This window comes from Chaetodon auriga, chromosome 3, assembly GCF_051107435.1.
Source record: "Chaetodon auriga isolate fChaAug3 chromosome 3, fChaAug3.hap1, whole genome shotgun sequence".
NCBI lineage: Eukaryota > Metazoa > Chordata > Actinopteri > Chaetodontiformes > Chaetodontidae > Chaetodon > Chaetodon auriga.
The window spans coordinates 21,375,867-21,391,068 of NC_135076.1; the positions used below are offsets into that span (position 1 = coordinate 21,375,867).

General features: G+C 44.2%; 1 protein-coding gene across 2 annotated transcripts; it reads left to right on the forward strand.

The window, feature by feature from the left end:
- Positions 1–762: 762 nt before the first annotated feature.
- Positions 763–11,982, forward strand: abhd17ab (abhydrolase domain containing 17A, depalmitoylase b). Of its 2 annotated transcripts, none has more exons than XM_076726096.1 (5): positions 763–1,537; positions 2,217–2,578; positions 4,049–4,243; positions 4,856–5,035; positions 8,272–11,982. In XM_076726096.1, exons 2-5 carry the CDS (start codon positions 2,223–2,225, stop codon positions 8,495–8,497), a joined length of 957 nt encoding a protein of 318 aa, XP_076582211.1. In that variant the 5' UTR covers positions 763–1,537; positions 2,217–2,222; the 3' UTR covers positions 8,498–11,982. The 2 variants fall into 2 exon arrangements, with proteins under 2 accessions (XP_076582211.1, XP_076582212.1); XM_076726097.1 differs by having other exon boundaries at positions 797–1,537; positions 2,185–2,578.
- Positions 11,983–15,202: the final 3,220 nt, after the last annotated feature.

The following is a 15,202-nucleotide window of genomic DNA, read 5'->3' on the forward strand; positions in this document are numbered from 1 at the left end:
TCCTGCCTGTGGTGTGGGCATGTGTGTACAGGTATTAAATCAGATTTGTTACAGAAGCTGTTGGAAATTTATGTTTAATTCCCACCTTTGTTTAACCCTCTATGTGAATCCCCATCCATATCTTTTCTGCAATAGTGTCATAATTATGCCCCTGGACACCATGGTCCACTCACTGTGCATGTGTTTTCAGAGGCCTATGGGTGTCCAGAGACATGTGTCCTTTAACCCGAAAAGAGATCTGATCAGACAGATTAACAGAAAATACCAGTGTGTGGAGGTGCAGGGTCTGTAACATGGTGGCCTATTTCTTTGCCCATGGGTGGGATGTATGACAAGTTGAAAGGCTGACGTTTGCAGAGCTGTACCAGTAAAGCTTCTTCCTCAGGAATAGCAGGAAAAACTCCTCTGTGCGTGTGTGTGTGTGTGCGTGTGTGTGTGTGTGTGTGTGTGTGTGTGTGTTTTGGATGGGGGTGGGGCCGGTCGTGTATTCCTGTCAGGTATCATCGCAGATGTCAGCGCACACAAACGTGTTATCTTGTTCTTTGCTAATAACAAACAAATAAGTCGCAATGGACTTTAATTAATCATCCAGTCACCAATACTAAGCAATACAATACAAAGGATACTGTGTCATTTTTTTTTAAAGGTGAAACTGAACAATTAAGTTCAAATAAGTTATCTTTTACTCCACCGTCACCCACGCTGATAACAGGTTTCCCTTAATTGTCCAATGGAAACTCATTACGTCACATCCTGTCAGCTGTCGCTTCCGGATGCGGTGAAACGGCAGAGAAGTAGGAAAACACCGCACTTAAGCTACATGGATTTAAATGACAAGACGCCATCCGCAAAGTCAGAGGACACGCCAGCACCGTCCGTAATGGATTCACGGAGACAAATACACGCGTCGGACACTGTGTGTTAACGGTGTTTCACGTCGTTAGTCCGCGAACGAGCTTTGTTTTTACTGAGCAGCCGTGTTTATGTCTTCTTGCTAGCTTAAGCTTAGCTTTAGCTGTTACGCGCAGACGAATACCTTCTCTCTCCTGGAAAATATAACCTGATATATCCCTCATTGGGACAAGAGGGAGCCGAGCTGTGCGTGTTTAATTGCTACTGAAAAGCGTTTAGAGTTAGTTTTGGCCACTTTGAGGTCAAGGCTGCTTTGGAGACGTTTGTTCTTCACTGTCAACACAAAAAAAAACAAAAAAACAAAAAACAGAAGTTATCGCTTTCCCCAAGCGTCCAGGGCTCGTTTGGGAAACAGCACGGTGTATCCGAAGAAGTCACTGAACGAGGGGAGGAAATGGATGTGATGTGGACTTCAGTCAGCACACGGAAAACACCGCAGATACATCGTAAATAACACAACCCTGTCAGCCGGTGGGCTCCACGACTTTTCCCCTCTGCTGACAGGACACTTCGCTCACAGTGTCCCGTGTTTGGTTTGGGCTGAACTGGAGGAAGTCTGTCTTGTTTTTGTTGCAGCACAACCTGGTTTTGACTTTGTCTTAGATTAAGCTCCTCGGCTCAACAGGTAGGTCTACTGTTGATGTCATTTTGTGTACACGTGCGTTTGGAGTGAAGTCATGTGGGGTCGCATCCAGTAATGACTTTCATAATGGGCTTATTTGTCACTTAATAGCTTCGAAATATGTTTAAGTAATGGGTTGTAACATCATGGTTTACCAGAGCCACAAGTGAACTGCATATTAAGTTTAACCTACATTCAAGAAGTATTCAGTTTTAGAGCTTGACCAGTTAATCGATTAGTCATATAAGTCCATTATTAGCACAAATGCTTCACATTCATGGTTCCAGCCTTGTTGTGAAGGTTTGCTGCTTTTCTTTGTCTTAAATGACACTGAACAAAATGTTTCAGGGTCTTGAACTGCTTGTCAACCATAAAAGCAATTTGTAGATGACTTAAATAAATTGTAACACATATTTTCTGCCATATATGTATATGTAACCAAATGATTAATCAGGAAATAACTGCAGATTTATCAGAAATGAAATAATGTCTGTGACACGCTGTTTATTTAATCACTTATAATCTAAAAACCAGCAGTAGTAGAAACATTTTCATTGTCACTGTTGCCACACTTAGATCGAATGTCTCGTACATTACGTTGTAATAAATGTCCCATTGTGTTAACACTGGGATGATGTGCGATTCAACAGCACAGTGATCCTCTTGTCACCCTCCTGCACAGTGAAGAATGAATGGCCTCTCTCTCAGCGAGCTCTGCTGCCTGTTCTGCTGCCCGCCCTGCCCCAGTCGCATCGCAGCCAAGCTCGCCTTCCTGCCCCCGGAGCCCACGTACGCCTTTCTTCCAGACCCAGAGGCGGGCCCCGCTGCACAGGGGGTGACGGGCACATCCAGCCTGCGGGCGCGGAGCGGTGCGTCAGTCGCTGGGGCCGGGGCTGTGGAGGGGAGATGGAAGCTCCACCTGACGGAGCGGGCAGAGTTTCAGTACTCGCAGAGAGAGCTGGACACGACAGAGGTGTTCCTCGCTCGCTCCAGCCGAGGGAACAGAGTCGGCTGCATGTACATTCGCTGTGTTCCCAATGCCAGGTGGGTAGTTTGAAAGGTTCTGCCTACCTTCTAAGTCAAGGTGGTAACCAACTTCTATTTGGTAGACTTTTATATATCTGTGTTATAGCCCACGACTTGCTTGACTTTTCTTAGTCATTTTATGTGTGTCACACTTCCTCAGAATCATGTCCACTGCCTCCTTTCTTGTCAGTCCTCTTCCACTCAGACTGCTTCCTTTACTCGTCTCCCTGTTTACTCTGCTGACTCAAAGATTTTCTCTTCCTGCTTTTCCATGGGCCGCTGCCATTCGCTTCAACAGATTCTTCTATTGTTCTATTTTTTCCATTCCTGTATCTCCTTTAGGTTTGTCTAACTTGAATGTTGAGTTTCACCTGCTGTCATTAATTCCGGCGCATTATAATGATCGTAATAAAAAAGTGTCACGCTCAGTGACAAGGAGGCAGTTCTCAGTGAGTCAGAGACAAAACATTTTCAGGTATCTGGCTTTCTCCCCTTGAAGACTTTGTCACTGAATTTATTGGCAGTGATTTGTGGATAGTTTTATGAGGTGATCATATCATTTAACCGAAGTTGAAATTATATTTTATGTGCTGCGATGTAGAAGTTAAGTTTTATGCTCATCCTGCTGCACTGCGCTGCTGCTGATTAATTTACCAAATCAATTAAAAAGACATGGACAGGCTTGTGTTACAGTCTGTGTATCTTGTATTAATGTCTATCTAGTATTACACAAGAATGAATCCAAACTCGACCTGATATGGCAGAGTCATTGTTATGCCACATTCTCAGTGGAGAGACCAGGAGCAAAGCCACGGGCGATACGGGCTCATAAACAAAACCACTGAGGGAGCATCTCAAAAGAGTCAGTGTGTAGAAAAAGTATCCGATTTCTCCGGGGAGCGCAACATGCATTCATGAATAAAAGGCGAGGGCTAGAATACCCAGCTTTTGTAGAGGACACCCTGCTTCTCAGGTTGTACAAAATGCTCAGAAGTGAGAGGGATTTGACAAGAGTCCGCTGTGGTAAACTAATCCTCCAGCATGCAGCATTTTCAGACAAAGACGTGTTGGCACGCAGTCCAGGTGACGTGGTGATGTTTATCTTTACAACAGGTTGCTTATGGTTGGACGGAGAAATGTGATGAACTAGATTGTGTTGTCTTGGTTTTGTTTGTGTCTGTTTCCATGTTGATCCTCGTGTGCCTCTGTCTGCTTCAAATGAAGTGCAGAGGAGTTTCCAAAGTCTACACAAAGCCTCAACTAAAGATGTAATTTTTAAAAATGTAAAGGACGCAGCTTGTATATTTAGCTGTAATATAAAATCTAGACATTTGCAATAAATAAGGACAGTTTTAATGTAATAATAAGAATCTATAGACTGCAGTATTTCCAGATATAACTAAAGCACTTGTCAGCGATAGAGACCTTTGTGCCTCATTAACTGTTGGCCGATCTACTAACCTGTCTTTTGTACGCCTGTCCTTTCAGATTTACAGTGCTCTTCTCCCACGGTAATGCAGTCGACCTGGGCCAGATGAGCAGTTTCTACATCGGCCTTGGCACGCGCATCAACTGTAACATCTTTTCCTACGACTACTCAGGCTACGGCGTCAGCACCGGCAAGCCCACTGAGAAGAACCTCTACTCAGACATCGATGCTGCCTGGCACGCCCTGCGCACACGGTTTGTTATGATATAATTGGCCCATATGTGTCCTTCAAGGGATGTTGTATTACACGGCGTCTTGCTCTGCAGAGACAGGACACATAGTTTAACAAAGCAAACCATGTGAAAAAAAGGCGGATGGATTCTCTGCTGTGCACAGCAGCAAGACGGGATGAAATATTAATTGAGGTAGAAGAGGGTCGAGTAGAGACGTGAGGACGGGGTGAATCAAGGTGGCAGAGGTTGTGATCGGGACAGAGCTGGGATGAAGAGAGCAGAGCAGAGTGGGGACAGGTCCCGTGGGAATAAGACTGAGTGAGAAGGATAGATGAAGATAAGGAAGGCTGGGGGGAAGGTGTCTCTCAAGGACGCTGTGGTGTGATAAAGTATCTCATTAGTGAAAGCGGAGCTGCCTTAATGTGGCTGTTGCCCTGGGAAGACATGACACCTCAGAGCATTGACTAAGGGTTGGTTGAGGTGAATTTACATTTGGGTGTAGCTGTCAATCTTCATTATGTCATTTCAATATGATTGTTCAAAATCTTTTGTTTCCAGTGATTAAGTTATGGTTTGTCACACCTTCCATCAGTCTGCACTACAAGGCTTTTCTTTGTGTTTGGTCTTAAGCAGGTATGGCATTAGCCCAGAGAATATTATCCTGTATGGACAGAGCATTGGTACAGTACCCACTGTGGACCTGGCGTCACGGTATGAGTGTGCTGCTGTGGTTCTTCACTCACCTCTCACATCGGGTATGAGAGTGGCCTTTCCAGACACAAAGAAGACGTACTGCTTCGACGCGTTCCCCAAGTAAGTCTCTGCTGAGTTTCCTCTCTGCCTCGTTTTGCACCTGTCTCTCTTTATCCGCCTCAAGTGTGAAGTGTTTGACTCGCTCATACATTTCAATGTTTAAGTACAAGGAAATATATGAAGCATCTTTAATGTTAATTAATGATGGGGTGAGTCATTCTGGAGGAAGATTGTTGATATTGCCATCTTTCCTACACAATGTGATTACGCATTAGCACGCCAGATTTATCGCCCCTCTCGCTCCCCTCCTCTCCCCTCCCCTTGTCCTGTGCTCGAGTATGAACGCCACCTGTTGATGATTGGCTTGATTAGTGCTGTTTCCCATGTACAGAGTGTATGTGTGCAAAAATGTGACTTTTTTCCAGCGTGCACACAGAATGTAAAGCTAGCAGGCCGTGTGGAGATATTCGCTGAATTTGATCAACAGTCATTCTCCGGAATGACTCACGCCACCTTTAAACGTGTGCGTAATGTGATTACGTTTACATGTGTGATATATGACATTCAATATATAATTGGCTCTTTTGTCAAAGAAATGTTTCTACAACAGTGGAGTCTTTATGTTCTCCTCTGTCTCTATCTCGGTCTCATAAAATCCTTAAATACGGTGTTCATGCAAACATAATACACACACACAGACTGTTTTACTGCCAGTTGGCATTTCCACGTAATTACAGATCTGCCAGCAGAAGAGCGTAATTGCCACTTGCACTTGGGAGAGCATTTCTTGTCCAAGACAAACATCTGCGCTGAAAGAACAGCTCCTGTCGTTTCAGGGTGCATTTTGGTGTCATGATTTTAGTTTTTCTTATCTTGGTTGGCATCTGGATGTCACTTTTATTTGATTTTCAAAGATGTGAGTAGGCTATACGAATACTGTAATGTTTCAGAGAAGGACCGGCACGCCAGAGGTCTGTGTTATCCTGCACCTTTTCAAACATGATGTTCTGCTGTACGGCTGCAGCTCATATTTGTGTCAGTTCAGAATAGAGATTCTCTGAAAATCAGTAAATAATAAGGCACATTACATGAAGCATATTAAAGTCGTCACTTATGCCTGCGTGCTTTGACCTTTTCCGTGGGTCCAATGTTATTTTGTATTACTTAGCCATAAACAAACACTGCCACACGAAATAAGAGCAGTGTTGCCAGTTTAGAAAGGTCTAATAATCAACCTAACAAACATGATTAACTGCCTTGTATAAGCGAAACCTACGTGGAATTTAACCTTCATCAAAATGTACCTACTGAGTTGTTAGTCTCCCATAAAACATTTGAATTTGCATGTTAATATCAAATCTCTTTCACTTTGGTCTAAAGATGATCTTGCATTAGTGTAAACGTAGATAAACGTATACCATGCGGGAATTGTCGGCTGCTGTTTGCAAACACAACATTCACGTTTGACCCCGGCTCGACGCCACCAGCAGCTCATGACTGCAGTTATGAGAGCGCACACAGCTCAGTGTCGCACCTGCAGCATCATGTACTTACATAAGGCTGCGACTCAAGAGCAGTGAACCTGACAACCTGCAGGAAGATGAGCGATGAGGTGTCTTGCAAATATTCTAGCAAATAATGTGTTAATTTCTAGTAGTAACTCAACTATGCTAACGGTTGGACAGCCAGCGAGTTTAGCTGTCTTCAGCCTTTCCTGCTAACAGGCAATAATTATGTGTCAAAGGTGGTAACTAATAAAGTCTTGTCTCACATCTTTTCAACCTGATTGAAGAACGTTAACTCAGATCTGCTGTATACAATGTGAGCGCTTATTCAGGCAGCGTTTTTTTTAAAAAAACACAGTGTTAATAAGCAGCTCAAATCAAACTGATATGATCCTTTTAACACGAAGTAGTAATACTGCAGAAAGCAGGTGGCTGGTTGTGAAAAAGCCCTTTCTTGCCCTGTACTTGTCAGATATTCTTTTATGGCTTCATATTCAGTAACAGCCTCCCACTCTGAAGAGATTTGGTGCCCCACATTTGTGCGCGATTGTAATGTGGGTGTTCACTGTAATGTGTGTTTACTGTGCTTTTATTTTTAAACCTTGGCCACGAAACAATTCCCTTGGCCCGGACAGTAACGACGCAGAGTAATGCTATCATTAGTGAGACTCTATCCCTTCTGTTCTCGTTGTCAGTTTAGTTTTAGTGGCAGAGTCTGACGAAGGTCAATAGCAGCCAATGCCAGCCTTAATGCAGAGTCTAGTCCCAGATGGTACAAGTGGGTGAGGAGCAGAGGTGGTAGGAAACCAGGGAATGCCTTGCTGTGTGTGTAGTGAGCTGAGAAAGCCTCCAGTGTTCGCCTGTTGTTCACATTCAGAGTGGGCAGCTGGCGTCCCTCCTTTCTCTATGCGTATCTGTATCTTCCTCTCCTCTTTCCAAGGTAAAATCTGTCTCTATTCCATGGAACGGCTTGGTTATACTTAAAGATTTTAGAAGGAGGTGTCTGGTTTTTACATCTCGTTTGGCAATGAATACGTTCATTTCTGTAGATCAAATTTATAAACTAACACTAGGACTCGTTTAGTTGCACCGAGGCTGAAAAACCATTATTTTTCACTCAGTGATTCAACACATGGGTCTGTTTTTGCTGAACAGAAACAACAACAGCGAAATATCACCGTACGTCAAAGGAATAGACGGGCGGCTGTGGCTCATGAGGCTCAGCGGGTCGTCTGCAGCGTTGTCCACATCGCAGGGCTGGCGGTTCGATCCCCACCTCCTCCTGTTCACATGTCTAAGTGTCTTGCCAGTGCATTACTAATTTCCAATCCCAAGGCCAGATGAATGGGGAGGGCTGCCTCAGAAAGAGCATCCGGCGTAAAAAGCCTTTGCCAAATGAAATACGCGGATCATAAAATCACATTTCCATGCTGGTTTTGGCTGAGTCCAGTTTGCCAGCGAGATGGAAACAGATGATCCGCTGTGGCGACACCTAACGGGGAGCAACCGAAAGACGGACAGTCTCAAAGCAATAAATATGTTTTATAGCCCAGAACAATTTACTGTAGCAGCATTCCAAAAATAAAGCTTCGCTGATGCATTAAGACATTCTTTAGACCGGCACACTAACCGACTTTGATGTCACAGTTTATGACCTGATCCAGAGAGCCAGCGCTGTTTGAGCCAAACTGTACATCACTGCTGACCTGATCTGTGCAATCTGCCTTCACATCCTTTATCGGCTCTGGGGAGTAAATAATTATTCTCCTCTCCTCTTTTCCCCCTTTTCAGCATCGAGAAAGTGTCCAAAATCACATCCCCGGTGCTCATCATCCACGGCACCGAGGACGAGGTGATCGACTTCTCCCACGGCCTGGCGCTGTTTGAGCGCTGCCCCAAGGCCGTGGAGCCTCTCTGGGTGGAGGGAGCGGGACACAACGACATTGAATTGTACAGCCAGTATCTGGAGCGCCTGCGCCGCTTCATAGGACAGGAGCTGGCGGTACAGCACGCCTGACCCGCCACCACCGGGGCCATCGTCATCAAACATCATCATTACCATTTCTCCTGGCCCAGTCAAAGCTTCACCTCTCTGTCCCCAAGAGTCATCCAAACCGTCCCTCGGCTCACCGCGGCTTCCAGGTGGTGTAACGCTCCACGCGCCGCGGTGCTTTGTTTTCGGGGGCTCGGCACGCCTTTAACGGACCACGGATTGATGCGCTACGGAGAAAAGAAGCGTGTTCAGAAGCAGCAGAAGTGCGTGAGTGTGAAAGACTTTATCACAAATGGCTTTTAGTAATTTTTTTAGCAGTTACTTTAACAGTGCAGCTGCCGTGTGTTAGCAGCTAATAAACTCTTTACTGTGCAATAATACGGACAGTGTCCAGAGGACGACAGACTGTAGATGAGAAGGAGCTCTAAGAGAACAGCAAACTGATGAGTAATCATGTAGGTCTGTTACGTTGTGGTCCATGTGGAAAATCTCTGTCAATTTTCCGGCCGACTCTTTGAGTTTGTGTGTAACTTCAATGTCTGCCGTTAACCCCAGTTGAATGGATAATGGTTCAGCATGGCGAGCACGTTAGAGGACTCCGGAGAGCTTCTGACATGTGGTGGGGAATATTTTGGTTTTCTAATAACCTATTAAACAGGTTTGTAACTAAATTCTCTACATTGAATGCAATCCAGCCCAACAGTACATCCTGTTCAGAGGGTCGTTGTAACTGCACTCTCATTTTTCAGTGATTGGTTGTGTTGCGTTGGACTGCATTGTTTTGGAAAGGCGTTTCTAATATCCTTCCCCCTCATGTATGTACATGACATACAACCCTGATTCCAAAAAAGTTGGGACGCGTGTAAACCATAAATAAAACAGAATGTGACATCTTCTAATCCTTTTTTGACATACCCTCAATTGTAAACAGTGGCAAGACGACATTGCTCCAAAAACACCTGTTAATTAGGTTGATTGGTAACAGGTGATAGTGTCATGGTTGGGTCTGAAAGGGGCATCCTCGAGAGGCTCAGCTGTTCACTAACGAGGATGGAGCGAGGTTCGCCACTTCGTGATTGGATAAAGGATATTACTGCGTGGGTTCAGGAACGCTTTGTAAAAGGTTGCTGGTAAAAAGTTTGTTTGTAAATGGTCACATTCTGCTTTTATTCATGTTTTCCGCAGGGTCCCGACTTCATTTGGAATCGGGGTTGCACATACATGGAGATGAATTTGAGTTTTGCGTGTTTCATTTAGTTTTTCGCTGTATTTAACATTTTACTCAGGTAACCCTCTTTTAGACATTAGGGTCAGTGTGTTCCACCTTTGTTTGTGTCTTGTGAGCTAAATCTCCTCAGATCCTTTGAGCAAAGATTTCTGAAAACGTCCTTCATTGTAACCACGTCATGAACCAGACTATGATCCTGAAACCGAGGTACAGACCAAACCGCGAGTATTACACCCGTGACGCTTTCTTTCTCGTTCCACTTGAGTTTCCTTCATCTCTTCCGTCTTCTCTGCACCACATCTGCGCCCCAATCGTGGAGTGGAATTAGCTGTGAAGTGCAAGAGCCTCACAAAGAAAATACCTCCAGCTCCTTCATTTAATGGAACGTCTGAGAGTCTGTTAGCGCTGTCCGCTTTGTTTTAGTCTTGCTCGTCGTGTTTATGTCTCACACCAGTAGGTCACAGCTGTCAGCAGAGTTCCTGTTTCCCTCAGCGTCTGGAACAGAGAAGCAACACTAAAATTAAACAGGCCTCGGTTTTCTACCTCCAGCCTGTTTTTATCTGGTCGTGTCTTTAACGCTGTCTGACAGCCATCTTACTCACTCGCGCTCCATCTCGATTGTGTCGGAGAAGCGAATTGAAACTTCACTTTGGAATCAAGTGTTTAACGATTTTCTCATTTTAGTGAGCATCATTCCCACCTTTTTATACATGTAAGCACAGGAAGATGTTTTATCACAGTATAAGGCAGCACTGTGGTTCTTTATTTCACAGCTTTAACAGTGAGGACCTCCTCTGAGGGACTAACACTCCAGCATTTAATATCCGACAGGTGTGAGCGTCCCGGTGGCTCACCTGATGGAGCGCGTACCATGTAGAGCATGCCGTGTGTCTCTCCAGCTGTCCCTCTCCCAAATAAAGTAAAAATACCCCCAAAAAAAGTCATCTTAAAGACAGGAAAGACAGCTGATACCCTTTTCAAGCCTCTTTCCTCTCTGGTTTACAGTCTTTATAAGAACTGCCTGAAACATTTCTGTGTCTATGCATACGTGTCCGACATAGTTATGGATTTTTACAGATTTTAGGCACGAGTTCTCGGTAACACTATTGATTTAATCCACAGAGTTGAGTGTAACAGTGGTACACGACCTTTTCCAGCTGCTGGTGTGACAGTGTAGAGCAGTCTCCAACATGCTTTATTGCCCTGTTGATTTACAGTTGTTGTTTTTTGTGCAATTTAAGGGAAATATCACTAACCGTCATACAGTAAATTGTCCCATTGAGCTGCAAATGCCACGTTTTTCTTGTGACAGTATTGTAATAAGCATCCGCAAAGAGCCGGTGCCAGATCGTATCAGCTGGCTGTCCTGCTCGAGTCATTTTGGGTTGACTCAGAAGATAAATTGTAATCCTTCCGGTTTAACTGCTTGTTTTAGATTCACTGCACTCCATCGTGACAGAATCCCTTCCATCTCTCACTTAATGTTCTGTTTTACAACCAGACAGGAGGTGAAGCATCTTAGAGGTGCAACACTCAGCAAGCGACACAAGGGTTTTATCTAACGGCGTCGATTTATATCCGCCTCAGACGCTGAGTGTGGCGCCTTTAAACTTCCTCGTTAAACGCTGAGATTAAGACTGTTTTTCTTTGGATTTTCAGGGTTTCTTCTGTATTTATGAACCAAAGTGTAACTCTTTTTTTTTTCTAGCTCTTTACCCAGTGTACCTGCTGTTTATTTTATCTTCTTAACCAAAGGCAAAAATGTTCAAATTTCATTTCCTTTGTTCACTTTTTATTTATCTGTGTGATTGGTCTGATCTTGTCCCACTGCACCGTAAATTTAGATGGAAATTAAATGTAAATTGGGCAGATTGCTAAATAATTATGTTTCATCATATCATATTTGGTTTCAAATCTGCAGCATAATAGCTGAAATTACCAACTTGTGGGTGTTTTGGGTTTTATTTTGTTTTTTTGTTTTTTTTTTTCCGTTTTTCAAGCTGTTAAACTGTATGATTTGTGGAGGAGTACAACCAAGCAATACAGCAAATCCCTGAGTTTGTGTTGAGCAAAAAGAAATGTGTGGGATGAAAGAAGACCTTCAGCTTTTGTCTTTAGTTCACTTGTGTGGATTTCTGGTGTTAAACATCTGTGGGTGTCATTCTGGTCATCACACGTTGTTATTCCGCTGTTTATGATATTGACTCATTTTTAGTTTTTAAGGATTTTGTCTTTTTTTCCAAGAATTAAAGAGAATAAGAAGTTAATAAAACATGATTAGAAATGGATAATTAGCACGACTCTTTCCTCTTTTTAAAAGTATGTCCTCCATCCAGCTGTCACAGCGAAAATGTGTCCTAATCTGCAGCAGACGAGCCTTTTCTCCAGGAATCAGTGTTACGTGTGTCTCATTCAGCCCCTGATTTTCCACCCGTGGCAGTCCTGGCACTCGGTGAATAATGGCCTGCCTGTAGTGAAAGGCCTCACAGGGCTGCACGAGACAGATCCAAGAAAGGCTCGGGTGAATAATTGGCGGATGAGTAAATGAGTCTTTAATTGCCTGGTGTGTGTTTCTTTCCTCCTCTGTGAAGTTGTGTGTTGGGATGGGCTTGTTATCGTCTGCGCCAAAAAAGGTTCAAATGATGTGTTTTAATTAAACCAGTACAAGGGCTCAGGTCTGTCCCAGCCTCCCCTCACTGTCTGCCACTGTGTTGAGTTGTGGGGAAAACAGGGACAGATGGATCGTAAGCTGCGCTCCCCCCTCCTCCTCCTCCTCCTCCTCCACCACCACCTCCACCTCCTCCTCCTGAACACACACACACACTTGTGCCAGCTCCTTTTCAATGGACTACATAAACAATCTGGTGTCCCACTCAAATGCTCTTACGGATTAAACGCAGCTGCAGCAGCACATCCCCCTGCGTGAGGCAAAGTTAGTGCAGCCTGACCTACCGCATCAAACGCTACCGCCAGCCCTCCACACCGAACGCACTGACTTTCACACAGCCCAGAGCTCAAAAACCCTTTTATGTTGACATGTATCAAAGGGTTGCGGATGTGCTGGGTCTCCACAACAGAAGGCTTGAAACAAGGCTCGCAAATCAAAGAGCCGCCTTTGAGTGCTCTCAACTGGAGAATTGTAGTGCGGTGAACATTTGGACTCTGCTTTATATCAGTGTGAGAGATAGAGAAACATACAGGACTGTGCAGGTCCACCAGGTGCTGATATGTTCTTGTTTAACCCTGTAAGAGTTCTAAGGAAAGAACAGAGGTTGCCAGGAAGTGACTGTGACACAAGGCTGCAGATAACCAGGAAAGACTGGGATGAGGAGACGCACAAGAAAGGAGTGAGTGAGGATGAAACTAAGGTTTCTGGGTAAGATAAAGTCATCATTTTGCAGGTTTTAGTTTTTAAAAAGCTTGTTTTGTCACTTAAAAACAGAATCATTAACAATACAACCCTGACTTTAAAAAAAAAAATACTGACTGAAATGGTTTAACTAAGTGTTCCTGAGCTCATGTAGTAACATCTTTCATACAATCATGTGTTCACAAAGTGGTGAACCTCGCTCCACCCTCACTTGTGAATGACTGAGCCTTTCCAGGATGCCCCTTTCATACCCAATCATGATACTATCACCTGTTACCAATGAGCCTGATCACCTGTGGAACGATCCAAACAGGTGTTTTCGGAGCATTCATCCACTCTCTCAGTCTTTAGTTGCTCCTGTTCCAACTGGTTTGAAACATGTTGCTGCATCAAATTCAGAATAAGCAGATATTTAGAAAAATCAATGAAGCTGAAAAGAATTAGCAAGTTATCACTTTCTGTTTTCTTTATGTTTTGCACAGCGTTTCACTTTTTTTTTCTAATCGGGGTTGGAATACATTTTGATGACTCTTCTGGCAGCCTTGGCTCTCTTTTTTCCAAAGCACAGCACTTCTTATGTGAGTACACTTTTCCCTTTATTACCTCGCATCTCACTTTCCCGCATACAAAGGCACACACACACAAACACACACACACACACACACACACAGACAATAAGATTTACAAGATTCAAACAATGCTGAAATAATGCAGTTTTCTTTCATATGGATGCTCTACACTGGGCTTTCTGATGTCTCGCCTGACATGACGTTTACCAGAGTACAAAGTTAGCTCTTACACTGCTCTCCAGCTCATCTCATTCAGACCTGATAACAACCAGTAATCGCCCGAATATGATACATGATTAGCTCAGACAGAGACGGGCTTGTGCAGCCCAGAGATACTCAGAGTGGCTGCAGGCTGATATCTCAAAGCAGGCTGTCAGATAGCAACAAAGCTGGAAGGAAACACAGCACCTGCGTTGCATACACATATGCAGTACCTCTATAATATCTCGCTGCTTAATCACTCAGGAGTCACCAGCAGGCAGGATGAACTCTGGCCTCGCATGAAACGGTGTCTCCTGCATTCAAAAGGAGCTGCACCTTCCTCACACACACACACAGAGCGAGAAAGAATATTTCCTTCAGTATTGTGATATGTGCATATTTATCTGGGGCCGCCCAGCATGCCTGCTGAGTTTATATCCTGCTTTTGTTCCTCATTACCATTCTCGCAGAGCACATTTTGCCCCGTGCATTATGTATATCTCACTGATGTTTATCGGCTGTCTTCTTTGTAGTCTGCAGTAGCTTCTAATGTGCTCCCGTCTTTAATATTATTTTATTTTTTGTGCTTGGATTCATCCTCAAGCAGTGAGCTTATTCTGTCAAATGTTATTACGTATTCCCTCCAGCAGTGCATGGTATATGTAACTAATATTGCTTTTTACTTGTGTGTGTGTTTATGCCTGTCTCTGAGGTGAGGGGACATGTACTTGTACCTGGCTTGTGGCGCACTCAGTCTGACACAGCGGAAAAAGCCTTTGTCCTCCGTGCAGAGCGACCACCTGTTGAAGCGCGCTCACTCTTATCATGTTTCTCAGCCCTCCATGGTCAAGTCGATGGAGCTCGTTGAGCGCAGGCTGCAATGCAATTCAATCAAACAGCTATTAAGCTGCTGAAAAGGCCAGGAAACACAGTTGTCATTGGAAATACTGAAAGGCCTCCACAGGATAGACTTGTGACAGAGTGCAGAGAGGCTCCGGTGTTTTCGTATTCAAGCATCCAGGCGCTGTTCTGCTCTGCAGCGCTGCACTGCAGGGCTCTGTCTGCCTGAGAGGATCTGTGGAATAATTACACTGACTTTGCAAAAGAGTAGATACTGTGTGCCTCACGAGAGCAACAGAGGCTCTTAGGGGACCTGAGCTGCGTGCACACAAATAGTGACTCTAAACCTTTTTGGCTTGTGGCCCCTTAAAGTGGATAAATGTCTGCTTAATGACCACTAATCACAGGTTCTAATGTGGACTTGAGTTTGCAGTTCAACCGATTAAGTGTTCAGTGATCATTAGAGGCCTGTAATGTTTCCCAAAGAAACAGATAAATGTAGAGAAAAGTTAGGAGCAAGC